The sequence below is a fragment of the Podarcis liolepis genome (assembly GCF_965112155.1).
Source record: "Podarcis liolepis genome assembly, chromosome: 12".
NCBI classification, from domain to species: domain Eukaryota; kingdom Metazoa; phylum Chordata; class Lepidosauria; order Squamata; family Lacertidae; genus Podarcis; species Podarcis liolepis.
The window spans coordinates 13,949,324-13,971,107 of record NC_139563.1 but is presented as its reverse complement, the minus strand read 5'-3'; the positions used below and the strand labels follow the sequence as shown (position 1 = coordinate 13,971,107).

General features: G+C 42.0%; 1 protein-coding gene and 1 long non-coding RNA gene across 2 annotated transcripts in view; one reads left to right on the top strand and one right to left on the bottom strand.

Moving 5' to 3' along the window:
* Positions 1-21,784, top strand: part of PTPRN2 (protein tyrosine phosphatase receptor type N2) — a 614,238-nt gene that overhangs the window by 326,158 nt on the left and 266,296 nt on the right. The window contains exon 12 of the mRNA XM_083466687.1: positions 5,221-5,285. Coding sequence (XP_083322813.1) covers positions 5,221-5,285 — 65 coding nt within the window. The remainder of the gene's footprint in view (positions 1-5,220; positions 5,286-21,784) is intronic.
* LOC310689584 overlaps positions 1-21,784 on the bottom strand; it is a 187,009-nt gene that overhangs the window by 117,344 nt on the left and 47,881 nt on the right. The window lies entirely within an intron of this gene.

The window sequence follows — 21,784 nt, the reverse complement described above, 5'->3', positions numbered from 1 at the left end:
TGCCTGATGAACCCACTTCTATGCCTATTTCTTCAGATGTTCTACTATGTCCAGTGTGACTTAATATCTTAGCAAATGTATTGAGGACTGCAGCCTTAACTGAATACTGTCCATTTTTTTCTTCTCACAGTTATCAATACAAACCAGGATTGCCACACCAAAACTTAATGCATGTTGTGAAAATTGTGCACATGCTTTTAACATGCCATAGATCGTTTAAATAATTTTTAAAGGGTGTTGTTTTCATTTTTCCACAAGATATGTTTATGAAAAATTGCGTTCTGCTTTTTACCTTAGATTTTCAATCTGAATGAATAAATCTGTGGTTTTTGACATCTCACAGGTACCAACACAGATTTGCATAATATCTTCACACTATGAAAGGATTGGTAAAGCCCACCCCCGATCTCTTTCGCAACACTTTTTATTTCTTACAGGAAGGGGATAAAATTCCCCAAGGTAATCTATAGTGTCACTACCAGCAACATTAAACCCTTCATTTTGGGGACTGCAGACAGAGCTTTGAGTAATAAAGTTAAATCCAGTACACTACACTTTGTTTTGATAATGCCAAGGTAATCTTGATTTGAACACCTCCTAAAAGGTGTAGCAGGTGTCATTTATCTTCACTTCTGCCTTACAAGGACTTCAAACCATCAATTCATAATAATGAAGAAACACAAATTGCCATTATTACTTCCATCAATATGAGCTGGGTCTAGACACATCAGAAAAGCATTTCAGTTTAAAGCGTTGTAAATTTAAACAGGGAAAACAGGCAGAGAAAAATGGGGTTCCACATCGCCACCTGGTGGCACAATGTTCTATCGCATACACAACGCATATAAATTGCTTTTTCTTTACCAGTCTATCTGAGTCCGTATTCTCGCTGCAGCAAGCCCAGACTAGATGTACTTCTAGTTTATTGGGAAGAAAAGGGAAACAGGAGGCATGAACTAATACAGAATAAGGGACTTAAAGGAACATCAGATCTGGGTCCTGGATGTTTGGGAACGTTTATTGTCAAGGTATGAAAAAGTATGGAAACTACTGCTATATTTCAGTTAGTGAAATGCAGTATAAAGGCTAGAATATTAGGTTTGGACATGAGAAATATCCGTTTAGCTGTGAAGCTCACTCACAGATGTTCAAAGAAGGATGACCCAGGAATAGGGCAAGTCAGTATCTCTGAATTTGACTTTCCTCACAGGGCTCATGTGAATTAAGTTATTGAGATTACTTCACGTTAACTGCTCTGAGAGTAAAATATAAATGGTGTTTGAGGAGGCTTGAATATGTGAAGTTATTAATATGTTGTTCTAATATGTAATTGATTACTAATACAGTGGTACCTCGGGTTAAGTTCTTAATTCATTCCGGAGGTCCATTCTTAACCAGAAACTGTTCTTAACCTGAAGCACCACTTTAGCTAATGGGGCCTCCTGCTGTTGCCGCACCGCCGGAGCACTATTTCTGTTCTCATCCTGAAGCAAAGTTCTTAACCTGAAGCACTATTTCTGGGTTAGCCGAGTCTATAACCTGAAGCGTATGTAACCTGAGGTACCACTGTACATATATGGCAACTGGAGACTCATGTGAACTCACTCATGTCATTCTCTGGATAATATTTTCTCGGCGTCCATTTTCTCTTTGTACTCTCCCTAGTTTACACATGGACCTATTCCAACTTTTACTCAGACACACTATTGACACATACCAATTGCACACATCTCCATAGTCAGCGTTCATATATTGATTTAGCAAATGACCAGTAGTTTGATGAGCACAGCAGAGGAGCAATGTTTTCCCACACCCTCATCTGCCTCTCAGCTTTGTATTGTAAAATACTGAACACTAGGCATGTTCATAAACATTCAATAACCTGTCAGCACTGGCATCAGTGACCAGGAAAGTTCTATGCGGAAGTCAGAGCTCTTACAGCAGTTGTCGTGGGAGTGTTAAGCACCACAGCCTGTGATTATGTTAGGTTTTCTTCTTTTGTCAGGTTTATCTGATTTGAGGGGTAAATTGGCAGAAAAACACCTCAATATCGTGTGTTTTCTTTATGGCCATGGTGAAAGGCCTAAAATTTTGTCCAAGGCAAAATTTCCTGGTAGGAACTATGTATAAATAGATACATAGTATTGGCAGATAACTTCCATTTTCTTACAAATTTGTGTAATATCTGTGAAACAGAGTGTATTCAGGTTGCAGTATTTTGCTGACGTATATATAACATATTGGAGACAACGTTCACTTTACACATCAAACTTGAAATTGATGGGATTTGAGTGTGCCTTCTTTTTAATTATTCCAGTATGTAAAGAAACAACGTAAGTTGTTTAGTACATGTACCAAACCAATGTGATCACTGATGTAGATGAAAATGCATTTATATATACTGCAAGAAATACGTAGGCGTTTACACATTGAAATCATTATTCTCTCAACAAGGCTTGCATCTTAATCCCCATCCCAGCATTGATTCTGAGCAGCTAGGGAGAGTTGAGTCACGTCTTTGCCTCAGTTTGCCCTTCTCTTTGTACAAAGGGGATTTAATAATATTTACTTAGCTATCTCTCTGGGGAATTGTAAGGATAAATAAATGGACTGATGTTAGTTGAGTCTTTGAATGCGTGAAGCACTATATAAATAACTAAATAGCAATACTGAATTGAATTATCTATCAATCTACACTTCTAGGCTGCAGTCCAGGAAAGCTCTTGAGCATGCTTGAAAGCAAAGAGAGGGAAACATTTCTGAAGCACTAGAAATAAGTGCAAGAACTAGAATGCAAGGGGAGTGTTCAAAAGTTTATGGGATTAAGAAGACTGGTAGAAATGGGCAAAGAGCTGAATGTTCATGGCAAATTCCATATCTTTAGACACTGAGGCCATCCCCACCCCGAGAAAGAAATCAACAAGATGGTCAACTGAATGAAGTTCAGCCCTTAGGCACGGAGACCTCCATGTGATTTATTGCAAGAATATGGAGCTGACAGTAGTCTTCTGACCTAAACAGATTTCAATGAGGGTATGATTGAATGAACAAGTACCTCCACATGAGTGAGGCTTATACAGTGGTACCTTGGTTTACTAACTTAATCCATTCTGGAAGTCTGTTCTTAAACCAAAGCATTCTCAAACCAAGGTGTGCTTTCCCATAGCAGCGGGGGACTCAATTTACAAATGGAACACACTCAACAGGAAGCGGAACATGTTCTTATTCCAAGGCAAAGTTCACAAACCAAAACACCGGGTATTCAGCATTCTTAATTCAAGTTGTTCATAAACTAAGCTGTTCTTAAACCAAGGTACCACTGTACATGCTTTCATTATTTATTTACTTTCTTATATTGAAATGTATATCCCACATTTCTAAGCAAAAATAACCACCTAAGGTAGCTTACGTTACATTAGGGTAAAGCAATATAACTGTTGGGTTTTAGCATTTGTAATTTGGTTAAAAGAATAAATACTAGAAATGGCATAATAAAAGGAGAATTCCCTAGATGAGATTTAGGGCAAGTACTCTTTGGTGAGAGAGCTTCAGCAGAGATTTTTAAATTGCAGCACATGTGGTAAAGTAAAGCATGGAAATACAGGTTGTTAGACCTTTACAATATCCCTTTCTAAGTCACTTTCAAAACTCTCCACTTATCTTAGTATAGAAAGAGACCATATGTTTGGTAAATTTACTGACAAACTCTTCAGACGTCGGATTTTCCATACTGTAGCAAGACAACACAGGCAGCAAAACCTAGCTTAGTTTCAAAGTGGTTGGTAAATGTTTCTACATTATTTCTATGGAATCACAAAGATGGCTTGCTAAAGCCATGCATTGTAAGCTTGGAGCATCCAGCTTAGATGTCTTTACTGGTTGAGTTCACATAGTGGAAAGGGAGAGAACAAAGAGTTTGGTAACCCTTCCAAGGTGACAGTAAGTGACCTAGCTAAGCCTGGCAGGACAGCTTATTCTATGGTCTTAACCCCTTCATGAATTAAGTAGAGTTAAGCATGTTGATTATATGAGGCTAGATATATCCCACAATAACAAAGTAAAATAAAATATGATCAAGGATGAACCAGCAATGACAGAAATCCTGCCTGCAGTCAGGAGGGGCGAGACTGGTATACACAGTTTGTCCTCTCTTTTGAATGCTAGAATAGAGCATTAGACAGGATTCCAATCCAATGAAGTAACTAAGTTTTGAAAGGCTGTGGCCAGGTCTGACTTAAGAATGGATGCAATTGATGAACCAGACAGAGCTGGCCATTGCCATCACTTCTTGACCCAAGAGCAACACTACATTCAGGAATGCCTTTCAAGTGTTAGACTTGTTACTTTAGGAAGAGTGCAATTCAGTGCAGAGCAGACTGGACACCTCATCTAATATCACTAGAACCTCTGACCAGCAAGATGATTGGCCCTGGTGTATAAAATCAGCAGCTTTATCTGATACCTACCAGATCGCAAGAACACCAGCAGACCCATGTGGTCTAGCAACTGATTGCATGAGGACTGAAGTCTCAGGAGAACACCATATCTTTAAAGTACATTTAGCACACATTCCCCCTAAAAAAACCTCCTAGGAGCTGTAGTTTATCCCTCACAGAACTACAGTTCCCAGAACCCTTTCCCAACTATAGTACCAATAATTTTGAGGAGAAGACGTGTGCTTTAAATTGATTGTGTCCATAAGTGGATGGACTCTGATATTAGCTGCAAAGCCCTGTGGGTCATACTACTTCTTAGTAATGGCTCCCTGGCTGAAGAACATCCAGCAGAAAACATTCGTCTGCCTCTAGGACTTTTGAGTGCTGATATCTATATATAGAACCATATGTGGAAATTCTATGATTTTAGTTTATATGTTGTTATCTGACCTGAGGTGATCTGATGGACAGGATATGAACCCTATTAATTAGTTGAAAACTCTGTTTCTTAGTTTATGTAATGCTATGTGACGATTAGAGCCAGTTGGTCTAAGAACTTGAGTCCAGGTTCAAATGTTTAGCTATGGTTTAAATGATTAGCTGAGGGCACATTTTGATTCTTCATCCCATCTCTGTAAAACTGAAATAATCCAACTGAGAGGGATTCTGTGTGGATGAACGTGGGAAAACATTTGGCATCTCAGCAGTGATGAAAGTGTATGATGCAAAATCCTTTCATTCTCAACTTTCCTTTAACTCTGCCGTTCTTTAATTTTCCTAACAGCTGACAACAAAGACAAGCTTGAAAAAGCAACAGGACTGAAAATTTTGCAGATTGGCATGGGGGAGGTAGGTGACTACAGTACATGTCATTATCTAAAATGCTTGATTTGTTATTTTATAAGATCCTAGATCTTGCGGATGTTCGTATGTGAACTGTGTTAATCATCCTAAGGGCTTATAAAAATTCTGATTATTAGACTGTTGTATCTGTCATAATACAATATCACATTCCACCTACCATATGAGTAAATCTTTGTGGCCTTTAAGAAATAGATTTCCTAGCTTTGTAGTATGTCAGGAGCAAAATCCCCTAGGACGAACAAAGCAATTGATGTGTCTGATTATTCCCACCTGGTTTCACTCAAGTTCTGTTTCATCTCAAGATCCACAGGGACCTAAATTTGATGTATTTGTCCTTCCAATATGTAGATGAGCCTGCTTGTGAACTGCTATTTTTTTTTAAGTATAAATATAACACATTTCTAAGTCATTATACTCACATCACTAGGCAAAAAATAAATAAATCAGAACACAATCCTGTACTGATAGCTCATCATTTATTAATGAAGATTTTCCAGAACTTTCCATGAATTACACCAGATTGTAAATTCTGTTGTTATGTTTACAAAGAAGTAACAGGCCACTTTTAGCATTTCTACAGAAGTTTATTCCTCTCTGAGAGATAGGGGAATCCCCACTGTTCCTCTTACACTGTTCAGGTGTCCCTTGTAATATTTTTACTTCTAAATGACTCGATAGCATGCACACTTACGTTGTCTAGGTTACGGAAGGCCTGTCCTCAGAACGCAATAGAATAGCAACCTTTATTTCAATTGCAATGCAACCTAGAACATGACTTGCCTGAAAACCAAGCAGTGTGTGTGAGAGAGAGGGGGAGTGGCAGAGAAATTCAACATGGACAGGAAGTGGACCCATCAATTGTATCCTTGCATATGTAAGAGATAAAGTGCTCTTGATAGTCAGGAATTCATTGTGATAGGTCAGGGGTCTGCAACCCGCGGCTCCGGAGCCGCATGTGGCTCTTTTACACCTTTGCCGCGGCTCCGGGGCGGATACTAGCAAGGGGAGGAGGCGCATTGTGCGCCCCGAGACTCCCCACTGTGGCGGGCGCTGTACTGGCTGTGATGTCGCATGGGGGCGGTGCGTGCGTTAGTCACGCACCGTCCCGACGTCACCTTCCCGCCCGCTGTCAGATCGTGGCTCCGGAGATATATTTGTTTTAAATGTCGCAATGGTTTTGCGGCTCCCAGGTTCTTTTTCCTTCGGAAACGGGTCCAAGTGGCTCTTTTTGTCTTAAAGGTTGCAGACCCCTGTGATAGGTGGATCAAGAGCTCCAGATAATCAGCTGGGATTGCAAGGATGTCTGAAAGCATCTGTGGTATATTGGAGGCTCTGACCGCCTAAAGGAAAGCCACCGCAACCTACATGCCTTCCAACTATTCCACATCCAGAGTTTCTTGCATTGCAGTGAAACAACAAGCGGCCACATCTGGGAGCTTTGAAGCCCTATCCTGTGCATGCTTACTAAGGGCCAAACTGTATGTGATGCTCAAAAATCACTTGCAATTGTGGTGAATAGCAGATAAAGGGGACTGGCCAGGTTTAGGACTATCACATGCATGGGAGATGGCCCTCTGCTCCCTTCACTGTTGATCCTGACAAAAGTATAAGCCGCTATTTGAAATTATTGGTTCCAGAGATCAGGGTCCCAGTGGCAATGGCTGCCATTTAAAAGTGGGAGAAACATGCAAACAGCTGCCAATGAGGATTGACTCTTAAAAAGCACATCTTGTTTGGTTAAATGAGACTTAATCCCAAGCAAGGTTTAAAGGGAGTCTTTACAAAGTCAGGGATACAGAGTTCTTGCTGCATTTTTTTATTTGCAAGGTGAACGTTCTTGGGCAGAATGCAGCTAGTGAACAAACAGTGGGCAGAGATGCAGTCTCTATACACTGAAGTGGGGAGGAAAGGCAGGGGTTTGTTCCTCCTTTAATTAGATAATCTGTTTTCTGCTGGATTTAACTATTGTCTTTTTTACTTATCAGCATATTTAAATGTTTTATGTAAACCACTTCGATTTCTTTTAAGAAGCGGGATGTACATAAAATAAACAAGCAAATGCATAAACATAAAAGTCTGCTATTACTTGTGCTACATCTTAGTTGTACATATATGTTTAACACGTGCACCAAACCTACGCATGTATGCATGAGCTATGCATTTAAAAATGCAGTTCAAGTCTTTTATTTATTGTGCTTCATACTTCAAGTCATGACATATGCCTGTCTTATTTCATGTGTTCGGAGGGAAGGCTCCCTGACGTAAGGAATTGTTCCTTGACATATATAGCTAAGCACGTAATTCGAAGGCAGCAACCTTAGCAGACTTACCTGGAGGTAAATTCTATTGAAATCAATAGCGCTTGCTTCCAGATAATGTGTTTAGGATTGGGGTGTTTGTGGGAAAAGTAATTAACCCTCGGGCATTTAAACAGGTTAGCAGCTTTCCAGATGCAATTCTGATTTTACTGAAGTCAATGGGATTGCTTTTCTGAACTGGCATCTGTGCTAGAAGGTTACAGAGCAGGGAGTTTTTTTCTGCAAATGAGTGTGTGCCTACTGGAGACAAGACTGCAAGATTATTATCTGCACTGATGTAATTAAGCGAGGAAATTTGAAGCATAGCACATAATTGTGAAAACATGTCTTCAAGGTATAATGCGGCTGTGTATTGCGGCTCAAAGAAAATTAGTAACAGTATCACAAACAGCAAGTATTCACAGTCGTGTCACGGTGTCTTATTATGTAAGTCCCATGAGATTTCAACCTTCACACATACTGATAAAAAGGGTAGCACCCTTGGTTCGGATGACCCAGACTTGCCACCAGCGTTGCTAGATCAGTTCTATCAAAACCATACTATTTGCATTCTCCATACTGTAATACTAAGAATTTATTAAAATGTTCTGGTGTGTTTTTTAAATGGCCATTAATGTGCACATAACCAATCTAGTTTGTCTTGTTTGTTTGTAGCTTTAAAAAAAAAATTTAATCCTTACCTTTCTCCACGGAACTCAGGAGGGCAGCAGGTTGTATCCCATATTTTTCATACTCGTACTCTGTGATGTAGGTTAGGCTTAGAGACAATTACTGACCCAAGACTGGGATGAAGTGGCGCTGTGATCCAAACCACAGAACCTCTTGGGCTTGCTGATCGGAAGGTCGGCAGTTCAAACCCCCATGACAGGGTGAGCTGCTGTTGCTGTGTCCCAGCTCCTGCCAACCTAGCAGTTCAAAAACCACACCAGTGCAATTAGATAAATAGGTACCACTGCGGCGAGAAGGTAAATAGTGTTTCCATGCGCTCTGGCTTCTGTCACGGTCTTCTGTTGCACCAGAAGCAGTTTAGTCATGCTGGTCACATGACCTGGAAAGATTTACAGAAGCCATCCTAGTTTCTGATTTGACCCCAGAATGTCCTGCATTTGCTTAGAAAGTCCTTATTTTCAAGGGAGAAATGTTGGAGGGTATAGAGTTATGTGACCCCCAAGCTAAGAAGATAGGTAAAACTATACTACCTTTGGAACTCATCTGAAAGCAGCCCTGTATAGGGAAGTTTTTAGTGTTCCATGTTTTGTGATGGTTTTATATATGTCGAAACCCCCCAGAATGGCTGGGGGAACCCAGTCAGATAGGCAGGGTAAAACTGTGATGATGATAATGATGATGATGATGATGATGATGATGATGATGATGATGGACCAGGATGTCCCTATTTTCATTAGAGAAATGTTGGAAGGTATGGAGGTAGTCTTTCGAGGAGTGGTTTTGGCCGCAAAGGGAAAGGCCAAGCACAAGTTAGACAATAATGTGGCAAGAATACCAGTCTATGCTAATCTAAGGTATATATGTGAAAGTACCTATGGAATAGAAGCCTGCCTGTGCATATTTACCCCAAAGTAAGTCTCAGTGGGATTTATTACTATGCAAGTATGCACAGGATTGCAGATATTCAAATGATACAAGGGCTGCAGTTGTTCGAGCAATCCTGCTTAAATCAAGCATAAAATGATCTGTGGAAAAGTCCTGCAAACACTACTGGTATTATCTTTATTTGAAACTGAAACGTGACAATGACTTCCAGGACGACTCTTCTATGATTAAAGCTAATCACACGCCCATCCAGTGCAACTCCTTCTGTCACTTATCAAAGTGTTTATCCCCCCTTGAATACTGCACAGAAGAAGTATTTTGACTTGTGACTGACAGGTCGCAGCTTCAGCTCTGAAACGGGTTGTCTCCTGTAATCTCTTCTCTTATCTTGCGATTCAAATATCTTTACATCTGTTTTCGTGCACGTTTTGCATAAGGAAATGACAGGGAGCCATGATAATAAAAAGTTATAAATGGCTCCTGAAATTCAGAGGCAGCTATCAGTTTATTCTGATACGTGTTGTGCTCTTGAAACATTGCGAAAAGCACAATAGTGAAGTGTCATGTTGCCTCATGAATCCCTCTGTATCGGAACAGCGCGTGTGATTTTTAAACTAGCAGAATTGTGAAGTGATTGAGCGGTTGCCATGGTAGCAGCAGTAATTCCTTTTTTCTTTTTTTTATTCAGCAACATGTAAAATGAAAGAGGGAAGGTATATGCCTTGTGGCTGTGGGGATGCATATGTCCTATTTTGCTTTTGTTTGGGCTATTTAAAAATAATAATCAATACACGGAACATATGTTAATCCAAGTTACGTTTGTATTTGAGCTTGACAATGTTGTTGGTTTTTAACCATAGACTGTCCTCTGAAAGGAAGCAAAAAGCTAAAAGGAAAAGGCTAGCAGAAAACCCGTTGGCTGCATGTTGGAACATGAATGCAGAATTAAAATTGAGGGTGTTTTGTTTTACGATCCAGTATGCCATACAATATAGACCCTGGTTGCAAAAAACGTGCTATGCTTATGCATTGTTTGGGGAAATTGCTAACCTGTATGGGGTTGCTCCACCAAAGATTAAAAATGACTGACCTCAACCTTTGTTATAATGGTTTTGGTGAACTGAAGGATAGCTGATTCGTGAGCTTTTGCACCCTTTTTCTATGTGCACAAATCTTTCTCACAACTTCTAAAGAGGTGGATCCCATTCTTTGGATTGTAAATAGCCATACTGAATATTAACATAGTAATCAGCTGTGACCTATTGAAGTTAATGGACCGTGGTTATTCATGTCTATTAATTTCAGTGGGTGAGTATGACTGGCATTGGATACAACAGTGTGTGTGTGTGTGTGTGTGTGTGTGTGTGTGTGTGTGTGTGTGTGTTACTAAGGTACCAAATGTTGTTGGTGGTGTCTGTCTGTCTTGAGAGAGAATGGAGCGTACCTTCATGGATGAACTCAAACCACTGCATTAGCAGCCCAGAAGTGACCTCCATGGGACGCAAGCCTGGCAGTGTGTGTGGAGGTCCTGGGCTGCCCAGACCACAAGGCTCCCTATTTTGGTTCTAATGTGATCCAAAGGAAAGCAGAACAGTGTGTTCTGTGCCAGCTTAGCTGCAGGAGTTGCTGGAAGGAGGCATCCAACTGTCTTAGGGACTCCAATCTGGATTTGTATAGTGTTTACTCCTTAGCCTTTTTTTGTCCCAACGATTTTCCAGAAGGCAGCCAAGGTTTAGGACCAGAGTTTTCCTTCTCCTAGATGGTCTGCCTTCCTATACTGATGAGCCCCATCTTCCCCACACTTCTCTCTACAGTATGTGTAGAAAACACTTCTTGACCATTGGACCCACTGTTGGTCTCATTCACTCAATCCGTCGGAACCTGTCTTCACATGCAGGGGAAGACCCTAACTCAACAAGGGTTTGAGACCCATCGACTACCCTCACCTGGTTTAACTGGCCAGTCAAAGCTGTTTCCCAGGGCATGACCACTGTCACATGCTGACAGCTTATGAGAGCCACAAGTGAGAGCTGAGTGCAGGGTGGGGACCAAAGGTGGACAAAGACAAACTACCCCAGAAGGAGCATGACATGTCCCCCATCAAAGGTACCACCCCTCCCCTAATACCCCATACACCCCAAGGTACCAAATGACTGCTCCAACATTAGTATACATTTTAATTCTACTGGTCTATCCCAGTCCTGTGGTTCTCTAATTGTCAAAGAGGCATTGCTTTTTTCTGTCTTTAGAGCATGCCTTTCATCTTCAGTGGGAACTATCTACCACTATAAAAGAAATAACTGAGCCCTTCAGGCAGTATTATGCTTTTGATCTCCTCCATAAATCTCATTGTTATCAGAGTCCTGCTATCATCAAGTTGGGGGAGAGTGGAGTTTAAAAAAACCAGTTTTTGGAGGCGTACCTAGACCACAGGCTGGGTAGTGTAATGTAGGGAGTGGAACTCTTATTATAGAACTATTGGCCCCAGCCTAGTGGCACCACAGAGCATTTTATTATATTTAGGCTTAGGGCTGGATCACACATCCACATCTGTGACCTGCCAACTGCCTGAAAAAGAAACCATAGGGAGGCTGCTCCATATGCCATGTCTTTTAGTGTTTTTAAAATTATATTTCTGCTTCAGGAGAACCAATGCTTACATTATAACTTCTTTATAGGCTCTGGTGGTTTTTCGCCACACTAGCTCAGACTGCTAAAATGTGGGTTTTCTACTATCATGGGAAGGTGGGTCATGGCTAGCTGGGTGCAGGTTGCCTCCACGCAGTTGTATTTTCAAGGGGCTACCACCCCATGGCGTTCACACATTCATAAGACTTTGTAAACCTTTTGTGGGAATTCACTGAGATGAACTTCAGGATCCTTCCCCCAAGTTGGAAGTTTTTATTGTTCTTGTTGTTACCTTCAGTGGGTGCAGTTCAGTGGTTTTAGACTGGGCTTAATGGCTTTACAAGGCACCCTCTTTAGATGGTTTTTGTTTTACTTCACTTCGAAATGTCCCGCTGCATCTGGGGGGGCCGCCTTGCTCATTGTGTTGAGTGGGATCCTGGATGTCAGCTCCAAAATCCTGTTCTGATGGTACCACTGGTGAAGATGGTTACGGTGATTAAGAATTTAATAATGTTCATTTTTTATCACATATATAGGTAAAGGTAAAGGGACTCCTGACCATTAGGTCCAGTTGTGGCCGACTCTGGGGTTGCGGCGCTCATCTTGCTTTATTGGCCGAGGGAGCTGGCGTACAGCTTCTGGGTCATGTGGCCAGCATGACTAAGCCGCTTCTGGCGAACCAGAGCAGTGCACGGAAATGCCGTTTACCTTCCCGCTGGAGCGGTACCTATTTATCTACTTGCACTTTGACGTGCTTTCAAACTGCTAGGTTGGCAGGAGCTGGGACCAAGCAACGGGAGCTCACCCCATCACGGGGATTCGAACCACTGACCTTCTGATTGGCAAGTCCTAGGCTCTGTGGTATAACCCACAGCGCCACCTGCGTCCCTATCGCATATATAAACCTGATATTAACAACAATAGGTCGTATGTAGAAGTTTGTTCAGGTGCATAACTTGGCCCTCCAGGTGTTGTTGGACTTTAGCTCTCATCATCCCAGACCATTGCCCTACCAGCTGTGGCTGATGGGAGTTGGAGTCCAACAAAATTTGGAGGGCCACAGGTTCCCCGGCCCTGACTTAGAGAGTGCTTCTTCCCATTATGAACACCTTCTTTGCTTGTTAGTATAATCTCGGGGCTCCTTCATGGATCACTGCCTTGTCGTGGAGAAAGGGCTTGACTATCTCAGAGAAGCTATGAGCTATGCTGTGCAGGGCCACCCAAAACAGACAGGTCATAATGGAGAGTTTTGACTAAACGTGATCCACCTGGAGCAGGAACCGACAAGCCACTCCAGTATCCCTGCCAAGAAAACTCCATGGACAAAAACAACAGGCATATACAAGTTATGACACTGTAAGATGAGCCCCTCAGGTTGGAAGGCATCCAACATGCTACTGATGAAGAAAACCTATCCATTCTTAAGGAAATCAGCCCTGAGTGCTCACTGGAAGGACAGATCCTGAAGCTGAGGCTCCAATACTTTGGCCACCTCATGAGAAAAGTCCCTGATGCTGGGCTGTGTCCCTCCGCCCACTGCTGGCACACTACAAGGACCCGGATTCCCTCCCACAAAGCACCCCCCCCCCAAGATAAGGGGAGCTGACCTATTTGACAAGGTATTTGGCTTGGATGATTGAGAAGCTAATGGGCCAATTTATTTAGTTTTGTTTTATTGTTTTAGAATGTTATTGTGAATCACCTTAAGAGTGTGGGCCATTTAAAAATGCTGCCATTCAACCGCTGACATAAAATTAGTTGACATATAGATTCTTGTAAACTGATCTTGTTGCTTTTAAGGGCCCTTGCTTCCAAACAGTTGTCGAGCTAATGCGTTCATAAGAATAAGAAAATACACTTCCAGTCAAAGTAAGAAAATCAGTCGCACAGAGGTGAAAATTCTTAATATTATCCCAATCAGGAAACACTGAATTTTGTTATATTTCCCCTTCTTTGTGAGATGTCATGCGGGCTGTGTGTGTGTGTGTGTGTGTGTGTGTGTGTGAGAGAGAGAGAGAGAGAGAGAGAGAGAGAGAGAGAGAGCCCGTATCCATGTGAGCAGTGAGCAGGAAAGATAATGAATTTATTTTATAAATGCTATTGATGTTTCCATGATGCCATTTTCAGCTGGGACATAAAAGATGCTGATTGTTAAACTGCTAATTTACAGATTCCCCTAAAGAGAATGCAAACAAATTCTGGTGCACAAAAGCTCTGCTCTCCTATACAATGTTCAGTTTTTAATTTCCAGTCCATCTTAACATTATGGCGATGAAAAACAATACTTAATCCCTCGTTAACACATGAATAAGTGGAAACTGTCATTTTTCCACCAAACAATAATGGGATTATCTCGAGAACTGTCAGTTTATGTGAAAACATTATGTTGCCCAAATTTTCATAAAAATTAGCAGTGGATAATATTCAAGATCAGAGCAATGGAAAGAGCAAAAAAAGGGGGGGGATCTGCATTCTTGGTAATAAATATTCATATTTGTCTGCTCAGGAGATAAAAATCTAATCAAGGGGCTATTGATGCGCTGGCGCTCTCTCTCTCTCTCTTTTAAACCAAGATGTTTCATCTAAATTGGGTTTGATATGGAAATTAGTCCCACTCCAAGTCCTCGAGGCCATGAACACGCTGGGAGAACACTAGAGGTGACCAGTGTATCAGATGCTGCTTCTGGCATCTGCTGCTGCAGTGAAGAAATCAGGGGCGGCAGGGTGGGGGTGGGGTTTGGATCTATCAAGAACCGGCTTCCTAGGAAAATAGCATGTGTATGTATGTGTGTGTGTGTATTATATAATAAAAATTTATATTGGTAGTGGTAGCGGTAGTGGTAGTGGTAGTAGCATTTACACACGAATCCTGTCTAAGTAAGTATAGGGTTGAAATAAATGTGGGTTCTCCACCCACATCCTGCTTTTGTTGACAATTACCATAAATCAGAAGACATTCTGCATGATACTGGATGAAATATGGGTGATTTAAAAATGGGAGGATAACTGCAGAATGTTGCTTTGGGGGTGTTTTCTTATGTTTGTGCGTTTCAGTGCCCATGCACAGAAACAGCTAGCTCCTGAAGCAATGTGTTCTTTCACTTGATTTCTGTGCCGTTGACGTCAGAGTTTTAAGGTGTGTTAGGCTACTGTACATTTCACGCAGTGTTGAGAAATACTGCATTGTGGAGTTCTCTTTGAAACGAAATGTTAGCGTGCTTAATAATATGTTCCAAGTGTTATGAATAGTTTTTTCTTATGAGAAAATCTGAGGTGTAGCATGAACATCGGACAGGATTGGTAAACACTGGGTTTGATCTTGAAGGTATGCAAAAAAATACCATGGAGATCTCAAAGCACTATCCCATCATTTTCACAAGCACTTTAAACCATGGTATTTATATTTGAAATCTGAAATATGTAGAAGGGCTGCCTTAGAGCGAGTTGGACCCGTGATCTGTCTGGTTGAGCATTATCTACTTTCACAGGCAGCAGTTCTCCAGGGTCTCAGGTAGAGTTCTTTTACAACAGCTGCCATGCAATTCTTTCAACTAGAAATAATGGAGATTCACGGGGAGGGGGATATATTCTGTATGCAAATTATGTGCTCTGCCACTGAACTGTAGACCCTTTCAGAAAGTATTCTGTGATAAGAAACTTTTTATTTACCTAAAAGATCTATATGCTATGCTATCACCATGTTCTCACTATAGCTTACAACAAAGAAGAGGGAAAGCAAATTAAGAACGTTTACAATAAATGGATAAAACATAAGAGAAGCATAAAAAAATATAGCCTGTACAAAAAGGAATTTAAAGGACGAACAGATTAAAAGACCTTGGAAAGAGAATATAAAGAAGGTGCCAAATGGGCCTCTTTGGGGAGGGTATTCCATAACCAAAGTATCTCCACTAAATGGGCCCTTTCTCCAGTGGCCACCTGCCACACATCACCCAGAGGCTGCACCCAAAAAAGTGCTTCAGAAGAAGGTCATAAGATTCAGAAAGGTACATATGGAGACAGATGAGTGGTCTCATTCCATGAAGGCCTTCAAAGGTCAAAACCAGAACTTTGAAGTGGGCACAGAATTTAGGTGAAAAACAGTGAAGTTGGTTATGCGCTAGTGCTTCTATTATCCAGTCCCCAATGATGGACCTACATTTTGGGAGCTCTGAAGCTTGAACTGTCATGGGGGCCCCTTCGCAACAGCAGCAAGGTCGGGGTAATGACTGTTATCTTCTTCCATTAGGTTGCTCCATGACACATCACTCCACCTTTACAGCACCTTTACTCTCAAACTTTGGGATTGTTGAAATATATACAACCAGAAATCTATCAATTTGAGTTGTGTGACTCAGTTTGGGTCCACTAGACCCCCAAAAATTGAGCAATGTGGACCAAAATCACTTCAGCTTCATTGGTTTCATAGTAGATCTGCTCCTGCTGGTCCCAGTTAGGAAACATATCCTCAAGTAGAGGAAGAAAAGCATTTAAAACGCAGGCAAAGCAATATTAACGTGATACAGTATTTGGTGTTTGTCTTGTGAAGCTATGTCACTGATATGCCTCTGTATCAAGATGACCGAGGCTGAGAGATGAGTGGCATGCCTAAGGTTAGAAGTGTTCAAGTCCCAAGAGCCTGAGGGATGCTAGGGGATCATAGATATGGCTCATGCTTTGCAGTCCTGGATTTAATCTCTAGCCTCTCTAGTTCAGTGTTTCAGAGTGTGAAGACCTCTGTCCTAGGATTTCGATGCCAGTGAATACAGACCTGAAGAACTGATTATCTGAGTATAAGGTAGTTCTGCCTGTCTTATACACTAACCACTAGTCTGCCGAGGTGGTAAGGGTAGATATATAATACACCAGCAAATTCTCCTGACCTGCGTAATGGGCAGCTAAGACATCTGCTCCTTTTGCTGAAAGTTTTCTGACCATCCACATTCACAAATCTAGCACAAGGTTTCCTTGGAATCTCACTGTTATTGCTTGTGTTGCTTCTGCTGTTTGGTGTTGTCAGTGTGTGGGCTTGGTGTTGTCAGCGTGTTTGCCTTGCTTCTGACTGAAATGGCATGTATCCCATGAAAGTTCATGCCACCATGAATGTGCTGGGTCTTTAAGGTGTTGTTTTTTTGAGGTACTGTGAGGAATGAATATATGGTTCTGCCCACCCCGCTGCTTTTTGGGACAAACAGGAAGTGAGAGAGCAGGAGTGAAAAAAAGAATACGGGGTGGGGTAAACATCCATTAAGTATCACAGAAGGAGAAGTGCTTCAGTGGTTGGAGAAGATTGCAGAAAAAAATAGAGGCATTTAAAAGAAGAAGGAATGACTTGATAGATATGGATGTGGTGAAACTGTGACAGATACGTTAGAAGCCATGAGAGCTACAGAAAAGGAAGGGAACAAACAGAAAAGTTTACACTGTGAAATTAGAGAGGACATACAACCAGAAGTGGGCTCCAGGCAGGGGAGACAATTAAAATTAAGGACTTATTCTGCAACCATAACTGCAGTTACACAGCAGCAAGCCCCATTGAATGCAACCTTGGAGCTTGTAATTGATGGAGAAAGTAACAGAGAGCTAGCACCAAGATCAAAGGAAAGGAAATGTATTCATTTTACCTTCATTTTTCTTCCATCATGGAATCTAGGTTCCTAGGCTATATCTCATCCAGACATTGATTGGACTAAGACTTGCTTACTTTCAGCAAGGTTGCTTCATTGTCTGCCTTCAGACCATTTCAGCAGTGGCGTATTTGGGGCTCTCAAATTTCAGCAGCACCTTGTGCGCTGCCTAAATCCACCCCACCGCCTCTCATGCTCCGTTCTACAGCATTGCTTTGGTGCCCCCCCTGCAGTGCAGCACCCAGTGTGGCCATACCAGCTGTGCTCGGCTAAAACCACCTCTGATATCAGGGGATGACCTCGTAAGCTCAAGCTTCATTCAAAAAAAGGAGTAAAGCCAACTGCACACAGTACAAACAACAGTTATGGCACCCTAGAAGTTTGCTTGTTTATTTCCCTGCTTTTACTGCAACAGCCTAACACAGCCTCCCCTCTGAAATTTCCTCATACAGATGTCCATTCCATTCCAATGAATCCTTACATTTCTTGTATTTACTTCCATGCTTCTCCCTCCACAAACACCCTTGCAAGCTGTTGCAAAAATATTCCTACTCCTGTGGACATTCCCATACAACCATCATAGAAGCTCTTTAAGCAGAGGCTTGACAACCATATGTCAGGAGTGCTCTGATGGTGTTTCCTGCTTGGCAGAGGGTTGGACTCGATGGCCCTTGTGGTCTATTCCAACTCTATGATTCTATAAGCTCATGGAAGTAGAACAAAATTAGGAAATTGATGCAGCAAAGTTCAGTGTCTTTGGAAGCAGAGAGTATAGTTTGGAGTGTCCATAGACAGCTGCTATATCCATGGGGGCTGTTCCTCTGCTTTATTGAAGCAGTATGTTCCACTGCAATGTAGTTTTAATTAGACTTTTAAAAGTTTGAAGAAATGCTTGGCGGGACACCATCTTTCCCATTGTGCCACAGTTGTTTCCAACAGGACTATGATAATATCTCTTTCAGCATTCAGATTCTCATGCAAATACTGCACTGGTAAGTGCATAGATTCAGCATAAAAGTGACAGGGAGTTTCTATTGGCAGGCCTGGCATCCTTTGCTGTGCAGTCTGTGCTGGCATGCTGTCTAGAGCCTTTTTTCAGAGACGTTCTCTTTCTAATGATTTCCCTTGACAACCCAGCCTAAAAAAGAAGTAATAAAATAAAAGCATGTGGTATGTGCAGCAGATGGCTCCGCAGCTCCAGCATACAGGTGTCTGGCAGGCAGGTGTTTAATTTTGTATTTGCTAGGTGCACAACGGTAGCCAGATATTTTGCAGAAGTTTTGGAGAAGTTGTTATTAGTGAAAGCGGCTATTCACAGACCCTGCCACATTAGCCAGGCTAGCCCACTTAAACTTGGCCACTTTTATAAAGCTAAAAGCCACTCCAAGCAGCTTGGAAGCATGACTCCAGCCATGCATTTTCACATCGAGACCAGAAACTTTCCTGGGAATTATGCTTGTTGATGACATAGCATCATTTCCAGGAGCACTATATTTGGGCAGGGGATTGTTATCCCCTCTGGGGAAGAAAAAAGGCATTAGGCCACCCTAAAACTGTAAGCTAACTAATTGCTCCCCCCCCCAAAAAAAACCTCACCTCCCCCATTCAGAATGCCCACTCCTGGCTCTTAAAACTTTGGAAAATTGTCCCTTTCTAATGAAGTCTGCTGGGCCAAAATATCCGGCCCAGTCTTACTATTCCCTTGACTTGTATTAAGGATCTGTAACTTGACTGTGGCATTGCTTCTAAAAATCAAATAGTCCTTCACTTTTATTTACAAAGTTTGCTCTCTTCATTCCTCATAAACACTCCTGTCCAAACAAAGTATAATGTATGCCTAGTGTAGATACACCACATCACTTTCCCACACCACAAATGCAACTGAGATCGATGTCCTTGTGGGCAAGCATGGCTTCTATATTGGCAAAGTACAGTAGTATCTGCCATGTGGTTTATGTCTGATCAGGGTACTTTCCTTCCCCAGTTCACCAGCTGCTAATGACAATTCCTTTTAAAAAGTCTTGCAGTTGCATGTTTAGACCTTTTAACCTCCCCCTTAAATAAATTCAGACAAGACTCAAATTTTGGGTTGGTTTTTGGCAGAATTTAGGCCACAACTTTATTGATTACATCAAGTGAGTGGTTGCATAGGCTCTGGTTCAACTATCTCCCTGCACCATGACAGGTAGCGCTGACCCAGGGCACCAGCACAGGTCAGCCTAGGGTGAACACCTGGAACAGCGGAAAGCAGGGGTCAGGCTAGTCCACCACCCAGGTGTCCCCCTGGACTCAGGCACGGGCACAACCTGTCTCAGGGTTGACCAAACATTGAGTCCCTGGATTCCTTTAACAGAATACCCTTCACACAGGGATGACGAGAGCATTCCCCCATCCCTATCACCTGAACCAGAGCCTATCCACAACCTTACAAGTTGTGATGATTTGTTACACAGCAAGCGAAACCCAAATGGCAATAGCCAATCAGCCAAGTGGGGAAAATTCCTGCCGTGCTCCTGTCCCAACGACAGACAACACACGATGGCATAGCAAGGTCAAGAACAAGCCCTAAATATAGGGGGAGGTGGGCGGGTGTTCCGATGCACTGTCCCAAAGAGGAAGCTCAGGATCATTGTCAGAAGGCTCTCTCTTATGTTTAGTTGGAATCTCATTTCTTGTAACTTGAAGCCATTGGTTTGAGTCCTATCCTCCAGAGCTGGAGAAAACAAGCTTGCTCCATCTTCCATGGGACAGCCCTTGAGGTGATGATGAAGATGATGAAGATGATGAAGATGATGAAGATGATTTATTTCTACCACTCCCATCTGGCTGGGTTTCCCCAGCCACTCTGAAAATATCTGAAGATAGCTATAATATCTCCTCTCAGTTTCTTCCAAGCGCAACACACCCAGCTCCTTCAACTGTTCCTCATAAGGCTTGGTTTCCAAGAAGCCAGGACAGCCTATCAGCTCTAAAAATCACTCTATGGTTAAATATATTGTGTTCCACCATCTCAAACAATTTTTGTTCACTCCTTAAGAAAGCCTGCTTCACAGTGGAAGAGTAGTTTCCCCATGAGATGTGAAACAGCAAGGTCCCCTCCATCTGGCTGGGAACAGTGATTAAAATCACCTTCCTCAAGCTCTGTGTGGGAAAAATATACAGGGGGCATATAAACACCTGTAAGTTTCCCCTGGGACAAATAGCAGCTCTTAGGGAGGGGACACAGGAGGGGCAAAGTATTAAACCTCCTCATTTCCCCTGGTACCTCCGTTCTGATTCAGTTCACCATCCCATGCACAGCTTGTATTAACCTTTTTAAGATGAGAGAGAGTTCCTGATCACAGACTTCTGTGTTACATCTAGTTGGGCCTCTAGACACCATACTAATTTTGTCTGGTAGAAATGTGGCTGTATCCTGATTTCATCTCTCTCGAGGTTCCTTAGATCATGTTACATAACAGTAAATTAATCTGCAGCTCCACAAGAAAAGAAAAGAAAGTCGTGCCTCTGAGATTGTTTGTTTGAGACTTTATTAAGTGCACTGAGGTTCTTTAGCTCCGACTAGAAGCAACATGGTCAGCATTTACTGCCTAGTATACAATCAGCCCAAACGGAAACCCCTGTGCAATCAGCATTACCACAGGGGTGTTAGTAATAAAACTAATCACTCTTTTCTAATGGTTCTCACTTGGCCAACCTGTGCTTCTCATCGCGAATTACCTGACCTCTGTACAAGACAATGGTTCAAGTAGAGTGTTTAGTTAATCGCCTATGGCATCATGGGTTAGAGTTTGCACGCAATTATACTCAGAGAGACTTAGCAGCACTCCATTTCACCCCAAAATGGTTCCTGATGCTGAACTTGTTATTAGCACATGCTCCAGTGGCAAGCATTGACTGTCACATTCTGGGTTATGTGTACTTTTGCCTGTCATGTTTACCAGGTCCGAGATCATCGCTACAACCTAAAAATGGCTTGACAGGAAATGTATAGAAATCTGAGCCACAACATGTAGATTAACTGGCTCTTTGTTTTTACTGTCGCTCTAAGTGCAAGTTGCAATTAGCAGTGGGACTGGGCAATTGAAGGTGATACCTTTATGTGAACTTTGTACCTGAGAGCTGGCTTAGGTTTACACTGCATTAATCTTGACAAATCACTTGCCCTGTCCTTCCTTCCTTCCTTCCTTCCTTCCTTCCTTCCTTCCTTCCTTCTCTGTAGTGCCCTGCATCATCATAGAGGTATTTGTTATTATGTGTGCCAGATGTTTTTATTACTCTCAGTATTTAACATTATTTGGAGTGTCTGGTGCTGTCTATAATTTTTTCTCTCTCATATGGCAACAGGTTGCCTGAT